Source organism: Cannabis sativa, chromosome 8, assembly GCF_029168945.1.
Source record: "Cannabis sativa cultivar Pink pepper isolate KNU-18-1 chromosome 8, ASM2916894v1, whole genome shotgun sequence".
Lineage (NCBI taxonomy): Eukaryota > Viridiplantae > Streptophyta > Magnoliopsida > Rosales > Cannabaceae > Cannabis > Cannabis sativa.
The window spans coordinates 29,668,835-29,685,366 of NC_083608.1; the positions used below are offsets into that span (position 1 = coordinate 29,668,835).

General features: G+C 37.9%; 5 protein-coding genes across 10 annotated transcripts; 3 read left to right on the plus strand and 2 right to left on the minus strand.

Annotated features, from left to right (window-relative positions):
- Window positions 1–2,465: 2,465 nt before the first annotated feature.
- Window positions 2,466–3,435, minus strand: LOC133030537 (uncharacterized). Its single transcript, XM_061103312.1, has 3 exons — window positions 2,962–3,435; window positions 2,676–2,867; window positions 2,466–2,588 (listed from the first exon to the last, which is right to left on the minus strand). The coding sequence occupies exons 1-3, from the start codon at window positions 3,433–3,435 to the stop codon at window positions 2,574–2,576; spliced, it is 681 nt and encodes a 226-aa protein (XP_060959295.1). The 3' UTR covers window positions 2,466–2,573.
- Window positions 3,378–11,615, minus strand: LOC115700024 (uncharacterized). 2 transcript variants are annotated; one of them, XM_061102727.1, is made up of 4 exons: window positions 11,395–11,615; window positions 4,045–4,907; window positions 3,772–3,947; window positions 3,378–3,651 (listed from the first exon to the last, which is right to left on the minus strand). In XM_061102727.1, exons 2-4 carry the CDS (start codon window positions 4,297–4,299, stop codon window positions 3,579–3,581), a joined length of 504 nt encoding a protein of 167 aa, XP_060958710.1. In that variant the 5' UTR covers window positions 4,300–4,907; window positions 11,395–11,615; the 3' UTR covers window positions 3,378–3,578. The 2 variants fall into 2 exon arrangements, with proteins under 2 accessions (XP_060958710.1, XP_060958709.1); XM_061102726.1 differs by lacking the exon at window positions 11,395–11,615 and adding an exon at window positions 5,588–5,956.
- Window positions 6,299–10,263, plus strand: LOC115698791 (uncharacterized). Its single transcript, XM_030625973.2, has 9 exons — window positions 6,299–6,435; window positions 7,292–7,412; window positions 7,493–7,560; window positions 7,652–7,711; window positions 7,802–7,960; window positions 8,857–9,003; window positions 9,371–9,585; window positions 9,663–9,771; window positions 9,864–10,263. The coding sequence occupies exons 1-9, from the start codon at window positions 6,310–6,312 to the stop codon at window positions 9,957–9,959; spliced, it is 1,101 nt and encodes a 366-aa protein (XP_030481833.2). The 5' UTR covers window positions 6,299–6,309; the 3' UTR covers window positions 9,960–10,263.
- On the plus strand, window positions 11,272–16,346 carry LOC115698789 (ureide permease 1). 5 transcript variants are annotated; one of them, XM_030625967.2, is made up of 10 exons: window positions 11,272–11,467; window positions 11,580–11,621; window positions 12,080–12,385; window positions 12,528–12,666; window positions 12,783–12,945; window positions 13,320–13,351; window positions 13,456–13,550; window positions 13,641–14,015; window positions 14,157–15,180; window positions 15,617–16,346. In XM_030625967.2, the coding sequence occupies exons 3-9, from the start codon at window positions 12,149–12,151 to the stop codon at window positions 14,307–14,309; spliced, it is 1,194 nt and encodes a 397-aa protein (XP_030481827.1). In that variant the 5' UTR covers window positions 11,272–11,467; window positions 11,580–11,621; window positions 12,080–12,148; the 3' UTR covers window positions 14,310–15,180; window positions 15,617–16,346. The 5 variants fall into 5 exon arrangements, with proteins under 5 accessions (XP_030481827.1, XP_030481828.1, XP_030481826.1 ...); XM_030625968.2 differs by lacking the exon at window positions 11,580–11,621; XM_030625966.2 differs by lacking the exons at window positions 11,272–11,467; window positions 11,580–11,621 and adding an exon at window positions 11,700–11,874.
- On the plus strand, window positions 15,654–16,346 carry LOC115698792 (uncharacterized). The gene has a single exon (XM_061102729.1). It carries the CDS (start codon window positions 15,654–15,656, stop codon window positions 16,062–16,064), a length of 411 nt encoding a protein of 136 aa, XP_060958712.1. The 3' UTR covers window positions 16,065–16,346.
- Window positions 16,347–16,532: the final 186 nt, after the last annotated feature.

A 16,532-nucleotide genomic window follows, 5' to 3' on the forward strand; every position in this document is an offset into this window, starting at 1 on the left:
CATGTGGACAAAGGAAGATATAATGGAAAATCATGAGCTAACTACTTGTTTACAAAGTAAGGAAGCAGGGGTGATAGAGCTTGGTAATTTTTATGAAAACAAGGAAGAACTGAGACAAGTTGTGGGTAGGTTCGCCCTTAATAACAATTTCGAGTGGATGGTGAAGAAGTCATCCCCTGATGTGTTGTACGTTACATGCAAGGCTCCAGATTGTAAATGGAGATTGAGGGGGAGGAAGAAGATGCATTCTGACAACTTTGAGGTCACTGTATTTCACAATGAACACACATGTAACTTGAATGCGAGACGTTCAGATCACCGTCAAGCAGCACCATGGGTAGTTGGCCACCTTATTAAGGGGAAGTACACCCAAGACGGAACTAAGTACAAGGCTAAAGACATACAGAGGGACATGTTTGACAACTACGGTATCAGTATGAGTTATGTGAAGGCGTGGAGGTGCAGGGAGATGGGACTTACGTATGCTAGGGGTACGCCTGAGTTTTCATATATGAAGCTTCCTGGGTACTTGTACATGCTGGAACAGAAGAATCCAGGTACCATTACTGACTTGTACTTAGAGGATGAGCGGTTCAAGTACTGTTTTATATCACTCGGTGCATGTAGAAGGGACTTTTCTTTTTGTCGTCCTGTTTTGAGTATCGATGGCACCTTCTTGAAGACGAAGTACGACGGTATAATGTTAGTTGCTGTGGCATACGATGCGAACAACCAATTGTTGCCGGTTGCTTATGGTATCGTTGACAGTGAGAATAACGACTCCTGGACGTATTTCTTACAGAAGTTGAGGGTAGCAATTGGCGTGGTTGAGAACTTAGTGTTTGTGTCAGATAGGCATCAAAGCATTGATCATGCTGTTGAACTCGTTTTTCCCGAAGCAGTCCACTGTGCATGCTATCACCACATTGTTATGAACGTGAACGCCAAATTCAAGACTGATGCTTTCACAACCAAATATATAATGTTGCTTACGCATGGTCGAAGACTGAATGCGATAGAGAGTTCGAGAAGCTTAGAAAGATGAATCCGGCCATTGCTGCATATGTGGAGAGTATAGGGTTTGAGAAGTGGGCTCACCCTTATTGTTTGGGCGATAGATACAACATCATGACGAGCAACGCTGCTGAAAGCTTCAATAGTGTCACAGAAGAGTTTAGGAAATATCCAATAACTACTTTGGTTGAATTTATCAGGTTCACACTCCAATCGTGGTTCGCTGATCGCCTCGAAAATGCTGACAAATGTGCCACCCCTTTGGCCACGCTCTTCGAAAAAAACTTAGCAAAAATTCATGAAAATGCAAGGTACAGGCGCGTCCAACGAAATGGAGCCAATTTGTATAACGTTGGTAGGGGACCTAACGGTGGTGATGTGAATCTAGTTGAAAGAACATGCACCTGCGGCGTGTTCACGTTATTGAAACTCCCTTGCCTTCATGCATGTGCCGCGACATTGAAAACGAACACAAGTGTGTACACGCTTTGCTCACCTTATTATTCAAAAGAAACGTGGAGGAAGATTTACGATGATACCATCAATCTCGCTGGTGACGAGGATGATTGGGTTCTCCCAGAACACATCAAGAATATGAAAGTTGGGGTACTGTGGAAAAGAAGCCGTAGGTCATCCAAGAAAAAGCAACGGCGGAAGAAGACGGGAGAACCGTTTCCGTCCGGTGATAAAAAAGGTTACGTACCACGAACCTGCAGCCGCCGTGGCGATTCGAGCCACAACAGAGCAACATGCAAAGCCCGCATCTGAGGCGTCTTGTACGTATTCGTTGGGAAATTTGATATATTGTAATGATGCATATTTTGTCATAGTTATTTTTGTTGAGGTTGAATATTTTTCAAATATTTTAATTATTTTTAGGTTTAATAGTTATTTTTGTTGAATAATGTTGATATTTTATATTTGAAACCACGTATAATTATCAAAATTTGAACGAAAAGAAAATCTATATATACATAACTGTAATGTTAATTACACAAAATATACAATGTCCCAATAATTACACATATAATCAGCCGACATTTTGGTAAAATAAATCGACACACCACCGTTGACGAAACATGGCTATCCGGTCTGGCGTCACATCGGTCAATCCACGCTGCATCATGAGATGCTCCACATACTCAATGCAATACACGCCACAATCACCACTAAATGCAAAATAAAATGTAAAGTCAGTCTAACGTAAAACATATTTTAATACTATAGTACTTTTTTATCGCTATGTGCACAGTTGCCGACTTCGGAACTAAGTCGTGAGTGGCTCGAGTAGCGTGAATTTTTGGACGCACCGTGATGTCACAGTTAGCTAACGCCATGATGCGGTTGTAATGTGGAAATTCCGGTTGCAAGGAGTAGCGAGGGCGGCGGTTACGCCCAAACCTTCATGATGGGTTCCAAGGCGGTCCCGATGACGGCCATTTGGAATCACGGTCGTAGACATTAATTTTCCACGGCTACATGTCGACTTCAGCGTGACCCAGTGCCTTGCCGTGGGAAGGTTCAGAACGAAGTAAATAAACTCGTTACCCCTCCATCTCTCAAAGACTTGGGGACTGTAATTACAGAGAACAACGAAACAATTAACAAACCATAATAATCTTCCCAAACAATTAACATTTAAAATCTTACTAAAACAATACCTTATGAGCCCCTGTGCAGTAGTCCAGGATATAATCCTCCCATTTAAAGTTTTTCCTCGGACCCTTGTGGCTCGTCCATGCACTGCTGATCATGGCGGTCACGAATGTGGAGAGAATGATACCCTTCTGAGGAAATGTCAGTGGATAGTCGGTGCGTCGCCTCCTCAGCATATGCATTGCTGCATCTATATGCTGCATATAAAGGGAAATGTCAGTTAGACAAAAAAATATATTAATTGCACATAAAGTTGAAAAGTGAAGTAATATTATAAAATACTTTACTTACGTCATCTGTAAGCCATTCCTTTGGTGTGAGCATTATCCAAAAGAATCCTGGACCGTAATCACCACTTCTCAAATCCCGAAGTCGGTGGTTCGGAATGAGTCCAACACACCACTTTCGGAAAGTGGTTAACAATTTCTCATCCGGTGGCTCCAGGGGATCAAAAGTCGAAGATGGCCTATGTCTCCTCTTCATCTCCGTATAGTCACCGAACCATACATGAGGCTTTCTCTTCCTCTTCCGACTCTTAACCACTGCAGGTTGTGCCTCTATGGACAGAATCTCACCCTGCGACTCGGTGTCATGTACATGGATAAGAGGTTGTGCCTCGATCGGAGTCGCTGGAGCTCCCTCATAAGGATCGTAATCGTCGGGGAAGACCTCATCCTCTTCCTGCGGGGGTGAAGCGGGTGGTGGGGTAGATGGATCTGCTGGGGCCTCCGGTGCTGAAGCTATCGTTGGCGGACGATTCAACATGGCCAATATGTGTCTGAGCTGCTCCATAATTACGTTCTGACCACCCTTCAGCTCTACATGGCTGGTCTCGTATGCCTTCTTCAGCTCGACATGAGCAGCATACAGACCCTAAGTGTCAGCCTCGATCCTATCCAACCGAGCCACTAAATCAGTGTACTCGGCACCGCGAACGCCTGATGAAGATGGTGCACTGGGCTGAGGTTCTGAACCAGTGGCCTGAAAAAATATATATCAAAAAAATACGGTAAGCATACGATAATTCCACAATGTAACAAATATCACAAAACAAAAATAATAAAAAATGAAGACATAAAAAAAAGTTCCAAAAATTGGTACCTGAGTGTCTCTTTCCCGAGTGTCTGGGACCTGAGTCTCTGGTACCTGACTACCTGCCTCAGCCTCTGTGTCATCCACAACATCATAACCAGGTTCTCCACACCATCGTAAGAAATTGTCCTCACAAATGCCTCCTCCTCTGTTCGTGGAAGTAGCCCCTTCACCACTTCCAGATTCTGTTTATGGTTTAAAAAATATCAAAATAAAACCATTTAGCATTTATTACAAGCATTTATGTTAAATAATTATTCAGAACATAAGTGAAAATCATACCCGTCTAGAAAATAATGCGCTGACGTCTTTCTTCCCAATATCGCCTTTGCTCGTCCAGCTAAGCATCCTGGGGAACCGAATCCCGTGGTTCGTGCCATACCTCTTGCCAACCTCCAAAATGGCCTCGTACGCCCAATATTGGACTGCAGGTGCGAAGCCATATGCTGTGTATTTGCACTCGTGCTGAACATCCGAACTCAGCTTCTTCTCGTAGTTGGCGTTCTGTTTCAACATGTCTTTCTGAAGCGAGTGCATGAGTCTGGCGAATGAGTGCTTCCCCCAAGGAATCCGGAAGAAGAACTCGAGGTCTTCCACATATCTAAGTATGTGAGGCGTGATCAGCGCGTTGGCCTCGCGGCCCAGAAGCACTGACTCCACAAACAAGCACAAGCCGAGCTTGTACAAGTCTTCCGGGTTCTGGCAGTTTGTGAACTGAAGTTGGAGTGCTTCTGTCTTCACACTATCAGACCGGTTGAAATATTTGTTGATCAATCGGTCTGACCCCGAGCGCGCGACCTACGCAGCCTTCTCCTCTTCTGTTGGCCCCGAGGAGAAGTCCAAACCCGTAATGAGTGCAAACTCAAAGCACCGAATCGGACCTCCTTCCGACCAACATAAAACCTCATCCTCAACTCCTCCTGAGCATCCACTTTCATTTTGTGGAGCATCAGCTGGTGAAATAACACCGAGGAGAATGTCAGTGGTACGGCATTCCAGAAGCTCCCGAAACGGCTTTCCTTCGCCGTGTTATTAAGGTTGAACTCCTCAAACCGAGCTTTAATTTTTGCAAAAATTCCAGTGCCCCTATATGTGACGCGGCCAGTGAAATGCTCGGGTGCTGGAATAATGAGTCTGGGAGCCATCTGAAAAAACAAAAAACAAATCAATATAACTGCCACAAAAATTAAAAAATAGTCGACATAACATCGACATCATGTCGATATTCTGTCGACATTATCAAACAGTAAGTAAACAAAAAATTTGGTCGACAAACAGTCGACATACTGTCGACATGTTGTCGACATTATCACAGAAACAGTAAAAAATAACATTGTGGACAACATATCGACAATCTGTCGACATCCTGTCGAAATGTTGTCGATATTATGACAAAAACAGTAACAAAATAACTTTGTGAACAGCATATCGACAAACTGTCGACATCCTGTCGACATGCCATCGACATTATCAACTACATAACAATGGTCGACAAGATATCGACATAAGGTAGATATGCTATCGATATTATAGACCTCCACTTTTATTCCAAATAAGGTCGACATCCTATCGACATACCAATGATATCCTATCGACATACACTAACAACACAGACTCAAACACTTTCAATCTTGTCGACATTATATCGATAACCTATCGACAAGTCATCGACAACTTGTTTGAACAATAAAACACTACTGATTAACATGCAGAAAAACAAGCACAAGTTCGTATACACATCCTAAAACAATCTAATCAGAATAACATACACAAATTCCCATCCAACTCTATGAAAATTCTATTTTTTAATAAGAAAAAAACTTACCTTTGACTGTTCGTGGTTTTGGGGACGACCTCTGTTCTGGTTTTGGTGGCTACGACCTCTGAAAATTGGTTGGGTTCCAATGTCGGCCGTGGGTGTGGGTGGGTTGGGTTCCAATGTCGAGAGCAATAGGCAGAGAAAGAGAGAAAGAGAGAACGAGAATAGTGTGAAAGAGAGAGGGTTGGGTCAGGGTCAGGGTCGTGGGTGGCCGGACTGGGGTCGTGGTCGTGGACTGCGTTGTTGGGTCGTTGGGTCGTTGGGTCGTCGTCGTGGAGTAATGTTCGAAAGATGTAAACGACAGAGAGAGAACGAGAGAGGGAAAGAGAGGGAATAGCAAACGACAGAGAGAGAAAGAGAGAGTGAAAGAGGGAAAGACGGAAATAGAGAGAGAAAATAGGAAAATTAAATTTGAGGGGTATTTTGGGTACAAATGAGTAATAGTGGAATTAATTTGTATAAATTAGTGGAGGGTATATATTTTGAAATGGGGTATTTTATTAGGGTCAATTAATGAAATTTCCCTTTACTAATATGTGCTTAGCACAAATTGATACTTATTACCATTTTTTCTCAAGTCCAAATATAAGATTGAGCCATTTTTTTGAACTAAATTTGCTATTAATTTTGCAAGAATGTCTAAATTATCCAAATTCTTATTACCGCCATAGCTTCCTCTGCGAAAGCTATAAAAACACATCATCAGAAAACCGTCATTCTCTACCGCCATGGATCAATCTCAGCGACAGCAACAGCCTAGGCCCCCTCCTTTTCCCCCGCCATCTCAAAGCGGAGGCGACTCTTCTTCTGGACTTCTGACACTATTTGTAGGACTCATCTTCATTTTCGCCATGGTAAGTTGGTAACCGCTTTAGTTCCTTACTTCGCTTTCTTTTTCACAATGCGTTGTTTCAGCTAACTCGTAGCTTTTCTTGGTCTCCATTTGCTTTAGCTTTCTCACATTGCATATATACGATTCATCGATTCCATTTTGGTTTTGTAATGTATCTGTATCGTTAAAGTCTTTTTCATGTTTTTTTTATTCCCTAATTTCTCGTTTTATTGATTATGTCCATTTTGTTAAGATTTTAGGGTTTATTGATTTCTTTCTGCTCCTTATTCCTTCAATCTCGTCGCTTTATGTTGTGGTTTAGAATCTAGATTGGGATGCATTGCTTTTAATTTCGTCTCATGGATCTGATCTTTTGTTGTTTCCTTTGTGATCATTTGTCTTCTATTGATCTCATTTTAATCTTCCATTAGCTCATTTACTATTTTAAATGAAGTGTCTGCATGTCAAGCAGCTCTGTGATCACTATTATCATTTGAAATTTTGTGTAATCTTGTGTGGTTTTCAGACTAAATCCACTGTTGTATATATATATATATCATAGATTTGAATTTTATGAGAATTATTTTAGAACTCGGGTTTGAAGTAGAGGCTCCAAAATGATGTAGCTACATTATATTTCTACTTAAGGAATTAAATAATTATTTATTCTCCCCTCACTTTCAAGGGAGAATGGTGGGTTTCATCTACTTTATAAGATGTCTTTTTTCCAAAGTTTAGCAAGAGTGTATTGATAAATTGATAATCTAGAAATATCAAGAAGCATATCTTTTAAGTTTGGCATAAGTTTGTAAGATTGGCTGAGAATGTACAAGAAATATCTTATATGTTTCTTTGACTGGATGGGTTGATGATTACAGTTGGTGCTTTCATCAACATCAACAGCTAGTAATAGCATTTCCCTTGTGCACCAAGTCCCGGAAGGTCATGTTGGGGCATATTGGAGAGGAGGTGCCCTTCTGAAGGCAATTTCAGATCCAGGTCCTAACTTCAGACATCACTTCTCCTAATCTTACATATGGTCTCTACTTTGAATGTTTGTAGTAATGCTGTATCTTCAGGTTTTCATTTCAAGATGCCTTTGCTTACCCAATATGAGCCTGTTCAAGTAACCATTCAGACAGATCAGGTAACTTTTGGCTTTCAACTTATAAAATACGAAGACTTCTATTTTGTTAATTGTCATCGTTAAGTTTGAGTCTTTGTGTCCAAAATTTCAGGTGAGGGATATTCCATGTGGTACTAAAGGCGGTGTCATGATTACTTTTGAGAAGATAGAGGTAAATTGATGAGGCATTATATTTTGTTTTACTACAAAGCCTAAATTTAGCATCTTTATAATTTGTGACCAGCTGGAATTCTTTCTTCAGGTTGTTAACCGCCTTCGTAAGGATCATGTGTATGACACTCTCATGAATTATGGAGTGCATTACGATAACACATGGATATATGACAAGATTCATCATGAGATCAATCAGTTCTGCAGCTCCCATAGTCTGCAAGAAGTCTACATTGATGTGTTTGATCAGGTAATTAAGAAAATTTGGTAAAACCTTTTATAGATGATAATGTGGGTAGATCATTTTAATTTTTAATGCAGTTTTGTTTGCTTAGATATTAGCAGCTCAAGCCTTCAAGTTTGTTCTCTATTTGTTACTTGAGGTCAATTGTTAAGAAACTTATTGGCAGTCTAATGTTGAATAGTTTGTTAGGATACTAGGTTGACCAAGTATGAGATTGGTAGCAATATGTAACTACTTGGGCACCCTCCTCTCTTAGCTAGCTTTTGGGAGTTAGTTCTGCCCAAGTGGCTGTATCAAGTGGTATCAAAGCCATGCACTCTCAAGTAGGACCGACATCGCGGAAGAGGCGACATACGGAAGGAGTGCCCTTTGAATTAGGCCACCGTAAAGAGGGCTGCCGTGGATGTCTGCTACAATCTGTGTATTGTTAGGATCCCACATTGACCAAGTATGAGATTGGTTAGTAGTATAGGCACCCACCTCTATTAGGCTAGCTTCTGGGAGTGAGTTCTACCTAAGTGGAAAAGCTAGCGAGTTCTACCCAAGTGATTGTATCACAATTTTACAAATCATGCTTAATGTTCTTGTAGGTGTATTAATCCATACAGGGACAGTAAGCTTGCAGGATTTGTTGATATTCACAATTCTTTCTGTTCATTGAACATAGTGTTACATTGTGTTAAATTGTCGAGGAGTGCTATGTAACATTGAACATAATTTTTTCTTTTTTTGCACTCTTGTGTCTCATTGCTTGATATGCGGGTCACACTCTAATATATCATATTTTAATGAACTTTAAATCGTTACTGGATTGTACATGCTGTGTTTGCAATATTTGTTTTTGGTCCAAATCTTCTATTACAAAGATTGATATTGACAAAGTGTACCCCCAATATTGCCAGATTGATGAAAAGATGAAAGATGCTCTTCAGGTTGACTGCACACGTTATGCTCCAGGCATCGAAATAATTAGTGTTCGTGTCACAAAACCAACTATCCCAGAAAGTATAAGAAGAAACTTTGAACAAATGGAAGAGGAACGCACTAAGGTATACTCCTTAGGAACCAATACAAAGTTCATTTACCATTTAGATAATTCCAAGTGGTTGGGTGAATGAGTGTGGAGTGATGCAGCGTTTAAGGTTCAGGTCCTTGCAAGTGTATTTATCTATTAAAAGAATACACATAGAAGTTTCTCATATTAGCCCAAACTTTGGATCATTTTTGTTAGGATGAATTAATAATCCATGTTTTTTTTTTTTGAAAAAAAAAAGAATTAATAATCCATGTTAAGATTTCCACATTAAAAAGGTTTAGAAATATTTATGCATTTATAAGAATAAATGAGCTATTCTACTCATCAATTCTTAATAGTGAAGGCCTACATTTTGATCCAAGTTGGATTTGATCATATAGGTATTGATTGCTGTAGAGAGACAAAAGGTGGTTGAGAAAGAGTCAGAGACTAAGAAGAAGTTGGCTATCAGCGAAGCCGAGAAGAATGCTGGTGTTAGTAAGATTCTCATGGACCAGAAGTTAATGGAAAAGGAAAGTGCTAAAAAGCAGGATGAAATTGAGAACCAAATGTATTTGGCTCGGGAAAAGGGTCTTGCAGATGCCGACTTTTACAGGTATATTTTCAACAATACATGAAATTTAGTGGTATGATATAAAAAATCACTGATGGAATTACTCATCCTGATTGCAGAGTAATTAAAGAAGCTGAAGCAAACAAGTTGAAGCTGACCCCACAATTTCTCGAGCTTAGATTTATCGAAGCCATTGCCAACAACACCAAAATTTTCTTTGGAGAGAAGGTTTGCGGGTTTTCATTTTTAACGCTAACCAATCTATATTAGTGTCTTTTGTTCATGAACTTTGAGCAAGCTTTAACTGGTGTGCACTGCAGCTGCCGAATATGATATTGGATCAGCGTTTGCTGGGAAACTATATACAAGGAGTGGCTGGAGGGCTATCTAGGGAACGTGACGCAGACGTTTCTTAGTCTAAGTTATATGTTCTTTGAGCACAGATTCAGAGTCACTAGTTTTTGAATAGTGAATAAGAAAGCAAGTCGAGAGTTTAAGGAGTGCGGCTGTCTTGTCTTTTGCCATTGGTTAAATTCATTGCTTTGTTTATTTATTGCAGTAACAGTAACAAGCATGCCTACCACTTTGATAAACAAAGGAATTGTCAACATACATTGATTAGCACCTGCACTTTGTTCATTGATCCAATTCAAAATCGGATTAGCAAATGATAATCCACAATCAGTTTAATTAAATTAAATTATTATTTTATTTGTCTAATATATGAGGTGACCTAGCTTCTATTCTTCCAAAATCTTATTTTTTTTTTAAATGGCCAAAATCTTAGTTTAAAACTAAATCTATATAGGGGAAATGTTTTTTTTAAGGGGAAATGTTATTATTTAATATTAATAGAATCAAAAAGGGAAGTAGAATTTATCACACAGGTACCATTATTATCTTTCATTTCTTGTGAGAATATTGTTTTCATAATTAGTTTACTTAATTTTCTATATAGACTAAATCCTCAAGCAATGAATATGAATATATGTATATCACTTTATAGATGTAAGATTCATTAAAAGCAAAAAGCATTAAACATACATTAATAAATCCAAATTAAATTAAAAATAAATTTGAACAAAGATGAACAAAATAATTAAATAAAAGGTAAATATATTATTGTTCAGCTTAGCTAAGTATGTTTTATTTTGACATAGTTAACTCTATTTGGTGGTTAGATTATCCTAATTGTATTCAAAATGTTCTTATAATTTATGCTAATTTTCAGTTAATTCGTGTCCTCAGCCCTTTGTGAAGTTATTTTGCTTGTGTTCTATGAGGCTTGTAAACACATTTTCAAATTTAGAATGTAGTTTCGTAATTTAATTATTCTCATCACAATAAAAATAATAGTAATTATTATAAAATTACATGTTTTTTTAGTTATTAGTAATCAGTGCATGTCGTTTTCTTATGATACAGAATTATTTATCTAATAATGTATAAAGTATGATCACATGTTAATACGTTTTGAGCAAAAAAAAAAAAAAGGGTGTTAATTTGTTAAACTAGAGCATGACGACAGCTATCTTTTAAGTATATTATTGTTATAGATAACAAATTCTCGCGAGATATTGACGTTAACGGCGAGAAAGAAAAAACTCAATTATTATTATTCACATAAATAATAATATCTTATTAAAAAAAAAAAATAAACAACTATGCCCCCACGAAACTAGCTGGATCCGAGGGAATCCCAATTCAAGATTCCACCAGTTAAGCAAATTCCATTGACTTTGTTATATTTTTTCATGAACTTTGATAGTCAGACCAAAATATTCTGAAATATAAAACTTTATAAAGGAAATAATAACAATAATAATTAAGAGTAGATTAAAGGAAGCAAACCTCTTACAGCCGGAGCCGGTGGTTGTTCTCCAAGTACACAACACAGTAAAAGCTTTTCTTTTTGGAAAATCCAGTGAGTGCATAGCTCACCACACACATATCTTCTCTTCTGTTGTGTTTCATGATATTTTTTTTAAAGTTACCGTACCTTAGAGCTATTGAATATTGATTGTTATGCATGACAGGACAAGTTTGACCACCAATAATTGGGCTCCAACATATATTGGGTGGGTGACTTGTAGGCTGTTCTTTCTATCTTCCTATCTTTTGATTTTTTTATTATCATTTAATAACATGTGTGGCCTGTTTACTTCATTTCATAGGTTACTTTTGTTTCTGTTTTTGTTTTGACTTGGAGAATAGTAGTTGAGTATCTAAAAGTTTGTTCTTTTTTAGTTTTTTTTAAGAAACAAATTCTTAATGGTTGTTAACTTGGTTGGTAATTTTGAGATCATTTTACTCTGCCATTAATGTATTATGGTATGTAGTTGTATTGAATAAAAATCCTTGATGATATATAATTTCTTCCATTTGAGTGGCTGTCTTTCAATCTTATGTGGGATTTATCTTTTTCTTCTATTCGATGTGAAAAGCACAAAAAGGAAGCTTTTCAATTTGAGATTTTCTTCAAATGGTTGTTTTCATTGATTGGAGCCATAATCTACTCTTGTTTCCTCCTTTGCAGGATTTATCTGATAATATTTATTTCATCACTTCACGGAGTGAGGAGGGGGTTTTCTCAAGGGGGCTAAAAATGTATGTGGTAGAGAGCAAAGGAGGCGCCATAGCATGCATGCTTCTAGCCCTCCTCTTCTTGGGGACATGGCCAGCTATCTTGACCCTTTTGGAGAGAAGGGGCAGGCTGCCACAGCACACTTATCTTGATTATTCAATAACCAATCTCTTGGCTGCCATAATTATTGCCTTGACATTTGGTGAAATTGGGAAAAGCACACTAGAGATGCCCAACTTTCTAGTCCAGCTCTCTCAGGCAAGCTTCCAGTCACTTTCTTTTTAAGTTTCTGTGTATTGTAAGGGAAACAACATACTAAAATTTCCTTCAGTTTGCTGTAATGGAGCTGCATTGTATGTATGTATTTGGTTTTTGATTCATGTTAGGGTGACTGTGGCAGGATAATTGGCCTTCTGTGATGTTTGCAATGGCAGGAGGAGTGGTGCTCAGCCTTGGAAATCTCTCAACTCAGTATGCTTGGGCTTTTGTTGGTTTATCAGTTACAGAAGTGATCACTGCAAGCATAACAGTTGTTATAGGTCCTTTCACTCTCATTCTCTAGCCATTTCTAAATGTTGATGTTTATCTGTGTTGTCTTTTTATATAGAGATGCTGACTTTCTTGCTTCTGCTGTGATCTTTAATAATGGTGATAGGAACAACCTTGAATTACTTTTTAGACGATAGAATTAACAGAGCCGAGATCCTTTTCCCCGGCGTCGGTTGCTTCTTGGTTGCAGTTTGCCTTGCATCCGCTGTCCACTCATCCAATGCAGCTGACAATGAAGCAAAGCTTGAAGGTTTTTCATCTAAAGAAGGGTATGTATAGTTCATTAAGGTTATATGAGAATTATATTTAGTTTATATTCATTTCTGAATTACTTGGTCAGTAATAGAAATTGGTCAATGTGTTGGGTTAAACCATTAGGTTGACTCTGCAATTCTTGTTATTAGTTTCGAAAATGAAAGCATCGAGCTTGTTGGTTGATGCAAAATGAGAATGAGCAGAAAAATAGCTGCACCACTATAGATGGCATTGTAGAAGACAGTTTTCAGTACGGGAAATCAATTAAAAAATTCATGCATATAAATGAAAAGTGATAATCTAGTGTTGAGAAAATACTACACAGCGATACTTGGCCATGCGAATTTCTATATAGACTGATGTTTTCCACAAATTTGACTTTTGACAGGGAGTTGGAAATTTCTACATTGCCTAGTAAGGGTAAGAAAAAAAAAATCTGGAGCTCTAATCTTTTTACACCTTGATTGTTTTTATGTAGTAATTCTTACATTTTCTTTAACATTGGATATTGACTGTTGGGTTAGATGGGGAAATGGAAGACGGCGGTGTCTCTTCCGAGAAGGCTAAAGCCGGGACTGCAGAGTTTCTGGTGCAGCTTGAGAAAAGAAGAGCAATCAAAGTTAGTAGTTAGATGTTCATCACCTGACATTCAAATCCCAACATCTCAAATTCTCTCAATGACAATTGATAATTACAACTCTTGGTACAGGTGTTTGGGAAGAGCACTCTCATTGGGCTGTCTATATGTTTCTTTGCTGGTGTTTGCTTTTCTCTCTTCTCACCAGCATTCAACTTGGCAACAAATGATCAATGGCATACATTAAAGGACGGGGTTCCTCACTTGGTTGTCTACACTGCTTTCTTTTACTTCTCAATATCCTGTTTCATCATTGCCATCATCCTCAACATCACATTCCTTTACTACCCTGTGCTGGACTTGCCCAAATCATCATTTAAGGCTTATATGAATGACTGGAATGGCAGAGGCTGGGCCTTAATGGCTGGTCTGCTATGCGGATTTGGCAATGGTCTCCAATTCATGGGAGGCCAAGCTGCAGGCTATGCTGCAGCAGATGCTGTTCAGGTTGGTTCAAATGCATCTTTTCTATCTTGATTTCAAACATATTTTCTTTGTGGGATAAACTTGTGTGTGGAAAATTTGAACTTAACCAAAATGCATCACATACTAATATGAACTTTTTTCGGGTGGTGATTGGCATGGCAGGCACTTCCATTAGTGAGTACATTTTGGGGAATTCTTCTGTTTGGAGAGTACAGAAAATCATCAAAAAGAACATATATATTGCTAGTGAGTATGTTGTCTATGTTTATTGTGGCTGTTGCTGTTCTCATGGCATCAGCAGGGCATCGAAAATAGGAGTCAGCTGCATACACAACCCTTTGTTTTTTTTGGTTAGTGTTTTGTGTAAAGCAATAAGTTAGCATATGGTTTGATAATAATGTTGTCAAGATGGCTGCATAAGCTTTGGTTTGGTCAATTACCCCCTATATTGCTAATTCGGTCACATGAGCTTTCATAAGGTAAATTAAATGAAAATTTGCTGTACATATATTCTCTAAATTTATTTCTAATGTATTGTTATTGCTATTATTTTGAAGTTTTTTCTTGTATTTACTATCATTGGCAAGCAGTTGTGTACAGAAGAAAATCCTTAGATTCTTGAACTTGTTGTGTGTTTTGAGTTTACATTGTCACGGACGCAAAACGACATTACTCAAGTCTGAGATTGATAGTAAGTGAAAGATTGTAGACATGAACTAAAATGACAATAACATGTGAAAGGAAAACGACATAAATTAGGAAGAGAGAGAAAGACATGAACCTTACCAAAGTCCAAAACGACTATAACATAAAAAATAACAAGAGACTAACAATTCAAATAAGAATTTTTGAGGACGCCGTCTTTGCACCATTCTGAATTTTTGAGGGCTTTGGCTGATATTAGCTCTTAACGTTTTCTTCACCAAAAACAGAAAAAGTAAAATCGTTTGTGTTATGTTATTATGTATGCTTAATACATGGGCCTATAGCATGTATAAAAAGCCCACTGGTTGTGAAAGAGTGAGGCCAGCCCAAGTGGTAGGATTTTGTAGTTTCTTTTCTTTGTGGAAAAAAATGGTTGCTGAACTGAACTGAAGGGACTAAAAGAGAAGGAAGGAGAGAGAGAGAGCTTTGTCGGAGAAACTAAAAGGCTTCAAGTCAAGGGAAGGTGTAACTGTGAACCCGGGTAAGTAATTTTCTTATCCTTATTCCAGCACAAAATTAGCTCTCATCTAAACTTTACTCACCGATGCCTACAACTTTCAAGTTTCAACAGAGTTTTATAGATTTATAAACAATTAAACTTAGTAACTCTTGTAAAATAATTGGTGGGTCAGTCAGTCTCGTTTGAAAGATTCATTGTATAAAGTGAAGATGATAACTTTTTTAGCATTGTTATTATAATTTTGCTATTTGAAATCGATAATCTGATCGGTGGTCCTTATTGACTTTTTTTCTTCTTCTATTTGGTCCATATAATTCTAATTTTAGCTATTAATTTCTCTATTTTTTAACTTCGTACAGCAATTAAATCTTTTTTTGTAATGTAAATTAAATTTTTAACAGAAAATTTGCAGTGAAGAGCTGAATTAGTGATTTGTTTTAACTGTTTGCCATGTCAGGTCTATGTATACTATCCTTTAATATTACTACTGGTAAATGGAGGTAGAATTAGTTAGACACAATGGAGGTTGCCACTGCAGGAATGTAAAATGGCGAGTTGAAGCACCAAAGAGAGTTGTAGCTTGGGATTGTAACTGTTCAGATTGCTACATGAGGGGTAACACACACTTCATTGTCCCTGCTAAAAGATTTGAACTTTTGGGCGATTCCAATCAGTTTCTCACAACTTACACCTTTGGTACTCACACTGCAAAACACACCTTTTGCAAAGTTTGTGGTATAACTTCCTTTTATATTCCTCGTTCGAACCCAGATGGGGTTGCAGTCACATTCAAGTGCGTTGACCCTGGTACTCTGCTCCATGTTGAGGTTATAAGCCATGATGGCAAGAATTGGGAGACCTCATACGCTCACTCAAATATTGCTTCATATTCCAAAGACACTTGACTTGATGTTCTACCTACTTTATTGTTTTCTCTCTTGATTTCAATTTCCCATAAAGCATCATCTTCATGTGTCTTTGATACTAACCAATAAAACATTTTAAACAGATGGCTCTGAAAGTTTCTCAAGCTGTCAATCTTCAGTTTTGTATGTATGGTGTCTGTGTTTTGATGATTTGATTTTGGTTGTAAAACATTTGTCATTCAATTTTCCTCCTGGACTAAAACTATCTTATGTTTATAGAGATACAAATGAAGCAACACCTGTTTCTTCTGTTATTCTAAATGAGCTTCTTCATCAATAATAGCAGTAATTTCTCTCGGGGGGAAAAAAGTGCTAAAAGAAGAACAAACAAAACGAGTATGTTGAATGTTGATGAAATACAGTGAAAAAAATTAAATCTAAGGTAAAGACTTTGACAACAAGAAAGAACTCCTAATTTGTCACATATAGTGTTAAACTTGAAATAAG